This window comes from Homalodisca vitripennis, chromosome 8, assembly GCF_021130785.1.
Source record: "Homalodisca vitripennis isolate AUS2020 chromosome 8, UT_GWSS_2.1, whole genome shotgun sequence".
In the NCBI taxonomy this organism is placed as follows: domain Eukaryota; kingdom Metazoa; phylum Arthropoda; class Insecta; order Hemiptera; family Cicadellidae; genus Homalodisca; species Homalodisca vitripennis.
This window is the reverse complement of record NC_060214.1, coordinates 9,156,829-9,165,698: the sequence shown is the minus strand read 5'-3', so window position 1 is coordinate 9,165,698 and position 8,870 is coordinate 9,156,829. Positions and strand designations below refer to the sequence as shown.

Sequence of the window (8,870 nt, the reverse complement as noted above, 5' to 3'; positions counted from 1 at the left end):
GTCGTGAAGGCTTCCTGGAAGTTTCCTGGAAAGACGGTGAGCTAAGACCAGAAAGATGGGAAGAAAGGCCCTAGCTCTGGAAGGACTGTGAGAAGGCTCTCACAGCTTGACTCAGGTACCCCGGGGTTGCAAAAAACAACCGTACAACAACGACAACAATAAGTTATAAAAAATCATTGTATCCATAAAACACCGAACGTCAGTCATTATTATAGTCATTGCCCGGGAATCGCTCCATTTCCTTCTATCTGATATATATATATATATATATATATATATATATATATATATACTTACAAGCTTTATAATTTGTCTTACACACGTGGTTCACAAATTATATATATATATATATATATATATATATATATATATATATATATATACATTCCATTTGCTTCAATTCATTGTTTCCTCTGTGTATATGGCAATAACTGTTTTGCTTCCTATGTGTGTTGCTTACTTGTCTTTTCCTTTTCTTATTCAAGGGTCCGTCGTGATATTGTTTGTGAACCACGTGTGTAAGAAAAAATTATAAAGCTTGTAAGTATTTCTTTATTACTATTTCAGTATTTCTATAAGCACTATCCTATAATCACGTTTTTCTATTTAAGTTTTATTTATTGTTTACAGAGAAATGGAGAATGATGCCGGAGATTGTGTTGATCTTTACATCCCGAGGAAATGGTATGTTGTAGGCTATTCTTCCAATTTTAAATATTTTCAGCAATGTTAAAGGGCTTATTAGAACTAATCAGCATCACTTTTATGTGTAACAGTACTTCAATACTTAATTTCTAACCCAACATTTTGACCTATTACAAGGATTGTCTAACGATATTCATCTGTCACATGGTTTTAGGAGTTTTTTAATCGTATGTTGAAAGTAATTAATCAGTATGTAACAACAAATTATGTAGCCTATATTTTTTCAGCAAAAGCTACATAACAATACAAATCAACAAAATAATCATAACAATTAGTACCTATCATTGCATGTTGAAAAATTAGCCTATTAGCTTCAGTCTAATAAGCGACCACCACACAATCGAATCATCGATATTCATGATGAATGTAGTATAATATGAGGCCACCTCCACAATTGAATCATTTACATTTATAATAAACTAAACTACTGGTGCAGGGTACGATAAGCGGACCCGGTTTTTTATATTGAAATTGGCAAACGATATTACTTAACCCTTTGAGTGCCACAGCGTCGCTAATTTTGACGCTACGAAAAGTGCATAAAGTGCCAGCGTCGCCAATTTTGACGTTTCGTATTTCGATAATATTTTATATAGTACAAGATTATTTGGGCCAAATAATTAGACGGCTGTATTCAATAGGTTCCAAACTATCAATAAATACGAGTTTTATGTTGTTTCTCTACTATTTTATCTGTGAAACTTATGTTGTTTGGGTACTTATCAAGAAGCCACTATTTTTGGACGAGTTTTCCTTATCGGGGACAAAATAAATTACATTGTTAAAAACAACTGACTTTATTTAACCTATTTTGGAATGTACAAGTTATTACGACAATCGATTAAATCAAAAACTATAAGAACAAACGTTTCATTATTCGGAAATGTCAGGTCATTCGTGTGTCTATTTGGAGACGATTTGGAGATAAGAAGTATGACTCATCGAGTATTTTTCTATTCATTATGGAAGAAGGAACGTATAATGAAGTTTATTTTGATCTCTGATAAGGAAAACTCGTCCAAAAATAGTGGGCTGTGATAAGTACCTGTACGATGATTCTGTCTTACAGTCACGCGACGTAGCGGACGAGTACCGTGTTGCGTAACGGCCTTTCTTGTTGTTTATGTGCCGATAATCAAGCATTTGAGTTAATACAAAATAAAATAGTAACTTATATAGTATTTTACTGTATTTCTTTACAAAAGTAATGTATGATTTGAGTTGTGTTTCAAGCGAAAAACGTGAATTTTCAGTGTAAATATTATTAGGGTTATTATTTAGTAAATGTAAACTTTTATGTAAATATTTTAGCAAGTATTAGTTTCTAAATTTACTAATCATAATTATTTGTGTTGTATTAATGTTTTATTAGATTTATTGGGAAAACTACATCATTACTAAGTAATTTCTAAACTCTGACAAATGAAGTACAGTTTATAAAATGTCGGTACCGGGCAGCATTTTGTTAATACATATAATGCCATGTTTTTAAAATTCTATAATAAGATATTACACATGGGTTTTATCTATAAACATATGGCCTTTATCATGGTATAAAGAAAAAAAATCTTAAAAATACCGTATACACACAAATTAGGTCGAAACTTAACTTTTTATACAAAAGTAAAAAACTTTTTTTATAAATACTGAAATTTTTTTATTTTTTTAAATCAAATTTTATTTGTAACGATATGTATCATATTCTGCATTTAATAAGAAAAAAAACAACAACAAAATGATGGAAATCTGTTTGGTAGTTATTTTACAACAGCTTTTTTTCCCAAAAGCTTACAAATATGCGAAAAACAGCGTGGCACTTTATGCATATGCCTTCGGAAAGTACCCGTGGCACTCAAAGGGTTAATCATAACCATCGATATAATCAATCAATACTGATTAATTAGTTTTATATAAGTAACATTTTACTTATGTAGCTTCAACATGGATTTTTACAGAAAAACCCATTTTGTGAAATTTGTGGGAAAGAAACGTTTCTGTAACTGGGAGAGGAGCAAATATGGTCGTCTTTAGTTTTCCTAATTTTGGTTATAATAATTTGTTTTATCGCAGTAAATATTAAATTCATATTTTAATTTTAAACATGATTGTTATTGAGGACTAGGTACTTTTATATCGATTGATAGTCTAGGATTTGAGATGCGAATATTAAACTTAGGTATCAGTGATTACATTCTTTGATACAAAAATCGGATCCGCTTATCGTACCTTACCCCTGAAACCAGTATGTCGAACAGAAGTACATTATAGACATTTCCAATTACAGTGTAGTTCAACTGTTTTTATAATTTTTGAAAAGTAATAGGCTATATGTATTTATAAAATGTAAGAAACAAAAGAGTAACATGTTAATTTTTACTATTTTGAAGGATAAACGTGTCTCGACAGCTTGTGACACAAATAACACATGTGTAGATTACCGTTTTACTTCTGGCGGGTAAACTTCAGGCCAGGTAGAGTACGATAAGTGGACTCGGGTTTTTTATATTGAAACTACAAATGATATTTAATTATTACATACATTAATATAATCAAACAATAGTAATTTATTTATTTCCTTCCAACGGTCAAAAGGCCAATTTACAATCAACATAATTTCATTTCATGCACAAGAAGACTACATTAAATTAAACATAAAGCCAAACATGCACTAAAATTCAATACTAATACACGAAAACATAACAATAAAATAGAAAATAAATTTACAATCCAAAAACTATATAGTAACAACAATAAATAGAATCTATATAATTTTTAATAAATATTAACGTAAGTAGTAACAAAAAAAATCTATATAATTTACAATAAATATTAACAGTAGGAATAACGATAATAAAATCTGTATAAATCAGTAATAAATGTTATCAATAGGAGTGCCAAAGCTTAATTTCACCTTTAAGAGCACTCACATGACCTGAGCTTGGATTTGTGTAGTATCTTGGCTCACGTGTATCTAAGCTTGAATTTGGGATGTTTTTTCTTTTTCCCCTAGAAGTCTGAGGTGGTGCCGAATGCACCACTGTAGCCTGCACTGAAGGCCAGGGGCACTTCTGATTGGTACTTTCTCTACCTCAGATCACATGCCAGATTGTTCAACGTGACCTGATATCAGAAAAGTTGGACGATCTGGAATATGATCTGAGGTTGGGAAAGTACCAATCAGAATGTCCCTGGCCATCAGTGTGGGCTTCGGTGAGTGCCACCTTGCACTTCTGCCGTAAAATGAATTACCTTCTCGATATGGTACCTAAATTTTTGCTCATATTATGTGAGCACTTGTAAATGTTAATTTTAAACTTTTTCTATTTATAATAAGTATGTAGGTATTTATGTACTTAATAAATAGCCTCATAACAAATGGTAGATAGGAACATAGTGGTCTGTGTATAATACCAAAGAGCCTATTCCTTTATTGTTTTGTAGGTTTTTAGATTTGCTATTGATTAGGGTAAATTTAAAGTCCATTACTTATATATACCGTAACGTATTTGATAAGTACTAAAAAAAAATTGGCATAACCTGTAAATCAAGTTTTATTTAAAAATATATATTTTAAATTGATGAAACAAGAATGAAATTACAGAACGTTAAACACATTAGTTTGATGGGAAATTTTTTTAATAAGTGCTGGAAATTGGACAAAAATCATTCCTTTACAATGTTATACAGTTTGGAAATATCAACTTTAAAATTGATAAAGGTAGGCCTACTTCAAAACAAAGCCAAACCTGTCAAAACAAATTTCCAAAGCTTGTTATGAAAATTAAGAATTATATTTTCCTACACACTTGATTAATTGGTTTTTGGCGTCTGAAGGGTTACTGTACCTGTTTTTTTTTAAACCAATTTTTTATTTTCCTTTTTCACGTTAAACAAAGTTACTCGCCTTTCAGTAATATCTTTAATTTTTTTGTCATTGAATAATGGCAAATGTCCAGAAAAATTCTGTTTCCCTCACAATCCTTCCATTATCAAAAACAAACTTCAATCAAAGAGTACTTAACTTATTTATTAACGATTGCCTGTTTTGCACGAGATAGCTCTGATTCTATAATGTTTTACAGCTCGGCCAGCAACAGGATCATCCATGCCAAGGATCATGCCTCCATTCAATTGGTGATCGCCGACGTCGACCCCACGACAGGGCAGGCGCTGGAAACATCCAAGATGTACGCCATCTGCGGTCCAATCCGACGCATGGTAGGTATCGCTAAAAACTAACTTTTACTGTAGTATAGGCTGGATTTTAAATCTTTACTTGTAACATAGGTCAAATGAATGTAACTATTAAACTAGTTATTGGTAATGATTTTAGAAGCGGAAAGTGAGTTTGATGTTAGTGGAACAGTATCTGATTCAGATAGTCCAAGTGAGCACAGTTTTCATAACTCAAATTCCGAACAAAGTGACATTCGCTCTGATATTGCTGACCCCATAACTGATCATCCTAAAGAGTACTAAGTGACTAATAATGAGGTACCTACCTCTGCTGTTTTTAAAAAAGGCATGAAGGGTGCGATTTGGGAGCCTCAAAAGGCAAAACAGACTAGGAAATCTACTCGAAATATTGTACATAACCTTGGTTGTTCCATCATGCATATAGATTGTGTCTAAAACATCCTAGTGCACTCAATTGGGCACCTGATGAGCCATGAGAATACTTTTTCACCTAGATTACACTATATTTCGTAGTCTATGTGTTAGGTGTATTGTTTACATTACACCAATCGACTACTAGGCACACCGCAGACCTACCACGTTTCTGGTTGTCATGGCGTGAGATTGATTAAAAAAATGCTCTCGTTATGTTTTAGCTATTCTCATATTAAAAGCAAAGCCTTACGTGCTTGGCCGGCAACTTTCACTAGTGTAGTCCTCTTAAATTTTAGCCTTTATACCAACCTATGGAACTGAAGGGTGATAAATATTTATTTTGAATTATTATATACTTTTTTCCCATTAGGAAGAACTCGTACAATAATTTAATACTACCATTTTAATTAATTTAATTATATTTGTAGATAACAGTTTATTTTCCATTGGGAATGTGGGAAAAATATTTGGACATCTTGATTTTTAGTAATTGTATGCTAATATATGAGTATGCCTAACATTTTTTTCTGCATGATCATCTTGATTTTGAAAGAAATTTGAAAAGTTGTCGACATTTTTTATTTTTATTGAAATATTAATTCTTTTTATCAATTCTATTGTATTTAGTAATTTTACCTCGAACAAACATTGTGTTTTAATGAGTAAATCATTTTTGTTGTTTAACTTACAAAATGGTTTGTGTACTTTTATGTCATCAATACTAAACTAACATAAATAATAGTTTAAATTTCCACAATCCAAATAGTGTTGGGTCCCAATGTCTTGAATTAGCAGGATTTAAACATTGTGGGTTTTGATGTTGTTCATATGTGTATTTTTTAAATGACTATTGACAATTTTAGTTTATTAGCAATCAAAACAATAAGTCATTTTTTTAATTTCTAAGATTATTCCATAGTTATGATTAAGTGTATATTATATGTTTTGTTTGTTTGACATTATTTCTGTTTGTTTTTTTTGATAGGGTGAATCAGATGACTGCCTGAATAGGTTAACAAAGAACGACGGAATCATACCCAAGTAAGTTTTTCTTTGAACATTATCCATGGAATTGTTAAAAATATTGTGTAGTGATAAATCAGTCATTATTAGTTGATAAGTTAGACATGTAAGGAAGTCTCTTTTTCTTGCACATTTTATTTGATTCGTTTAAATCTCTTCTAATATTTTTAATAACTATACTAGGTTGTTGTGCAAAGTTTAAAAAAGATATTAGATTTGTATGGTTTACAAAAATGTTATTTGTATTTAAATTGTTCTTTGTGTAATATCTCGTTGCACGTGTTAGTATTTGTTCTCTTAATAACGTCTCATAATTTTCTAAAGATACAAGGTACAGTTTTTGATAGTGATACACATTTTTCAAGCGCATTTTATTATAAACTCAGTGCAGAAGTAAGTTGTAATATTGTATTGTTTTGGTGTATAAAATACCAACACTTTTTAATTTAACACAATTTTTTTTGTTGCAGGAATTTTTAACACTGGAGAACTCCATTTCCATCTCCTTATGTTATAAGTCATGTTTTAAATAAACAAGTTTTATAACACAGTTAGTTGTTTTTATTATACCTAGAGTATATTCATTTTGTCTACTAAATAAGAAAGGTTATTATCTAGTGTAGTCATAATCCTTTGTTTATGACCTTCAACATTGTGTCCTTTGTAATTCAAATTCAAAATTTGTTTTATTTTCAGAAAAGCATTGATTACATCACAATATACATATAACTACATCTAACCCTCTAATTGCTAATCGAGGGAGAAAGTTACATTTTAAAAAAGTTTTTTTTAAATTATATTAAAGATACTTTACATGCATATTGTTTTACATAAATATATCTACTTTAATTCATTAATAATGAACAAGGTAAAATAATTTATAGATATTAAACGTATTTCTTTTTACAATAAAAAATACATAAATTCTTTTTGTTTGAAAACGAAGAAAAAATTGGAGTAGATTGGTATTTTAAAAAAACTACGAATATAATTGAACATTTTATATTTACTGGAGTGGCAATTTGTTCTCAATACTGTTATGAGTGATCTTTGCTTTCCTGTACTTTAAAAGAGAAAGATGTCTATGGGGTTATCAGTGCTGGATTGTTTAACTGTAATGATATGTCCAAAAAAAAATGTAAAGCTAATATAAACCTGAACTGGAAGATGTTATTATGTCTTGTATATCGTTTCTTCTGGAATATTTTCATTGTGAAATTAACAGGAAAAGAGAATTGGCTCAGTTCCTCAAGAGGGGGTGGTTGAGTAAGGCGGATATCTTCACATAGTAGTTGTAGCAGCAAAGACGGGATGTGAAGAAGTTATCTTATCGTCATGCGAGACTGAGGAGCAGAACTGTAAACTATAGATGAGCCACTTTGAAAGCGACCTGCGCGAAGACCTCTTGCGTATAGGGGGAGGGAGGAGTAGAAGCTCGACCACACCTACCTCCACCCCATCTTTCAGTGCTCAATCTATTTCCTTTACAAGATACAAATGGGAAAAGTGTGCTTTGCTTCCCTGTGTTGGTGTCTAGGAGCATCACGCTATGTTTTGTTATTCTTGTTATGGAATTATAGAAAGTTTATTGTTAACAGCTGTTATCATTACTGTGTTTGCAAAACAGCTGTTATGTAACACATATCCTACGAGTGGGGAAGTGGCGACATGAGTGGTTGGTAAGGAATGTAGAGGGGGAAGTCCTCGCTTCTTCTCCCTCCCTCCCACCTCTTTCCCTTCTATACTGTTCACTTAACAGGTCGCTTTCAAAGCGGCTCATCTATAGTTAATAGGATTTTTAATTGATAGGTTTAAAATACTATATGCAATTCCTCAAGATCAGGTATGGTTTGAAACAGTTAACATGTAGACAGTAAACCTGTGGGTAAGGGGTAGTGATGGGAGAATCGAATACAGTGAATTTGAATTCACCCCTGTATTCGAATACTTTTGCTCAGATGAGCGTTTCTAACAGACAGGTCTAGACCTGTCTCACTTCTTTCCTGCAATCTATTGTTCCTGGGTTATTTCACTTGTTTGTCACGAATTCACCACTGTATTCGAATACTTTTGCTTTTGGTTGCCTCGTATAAACAAGTCATACCCATGATATACGAACTTCAAAAGAAAGATCTTTGTTTACCTGCTACTTCAGTTCCGTCTGAAAGACTATTTTCCACAGCAGGTCTTGTCACTAATTACCGTAGAAATAGACTGAAGCCAGAAAACCTCAATAATATTTTGTTTTTACACAACAATATGAAATAAATATTCATATTTGTCTTTATTGCTTAGAACTGTAACTCTTAAATAATGTGTATTTTTTAATTTAATAACTATACAATTAATTATACATTTTTTCAAGTATTAAAATTTGTAACTTAATTATTTTTTCAAATTATTAATCTCCCCTAAATTATTTTTTCAAAGTCTCCATATATGTATTCATTTTAAACCTCATATGAATACGAATACAGCTCTTGGATATTTTATTTGAATACTATTTGTCAGAATAAACGAATACTCCAGGT

The 8,870-nt window shown here is 31.3% G+C and overlaps 1 protein-coding gene across 1 annotated transcript; it reads left to right on the top strand.

Moving 5' to 3' along the window:
* Positions 1 to 433: 433 nt before the first annotated feature.
* Positions 434 to 6,889, top strand: LOC124367263 (40S ribosomal protein S21-like). The gene is made up of 5 exons (XM_046823967.1): positions 434 to 540; positions 631 to 684; positions 4,788 to 4,923; positions 6,302 to 6,357; positions 6,810 to 6,889. Exons 2-5 carry the CDS (start codon positions 635 to 637, stop codon positions 6,817 to 6,819), a joined length of 252 nt encoding a protein of 83 aa, XP_046679923.1. The 5' UTR covers positions 434 to 540; positions 631 to 634; the 3' UTR covers positions 6,820 to 6,889.
* Positions 6,890 to 8,870: the final 1,981 nt, after the last annotated feature.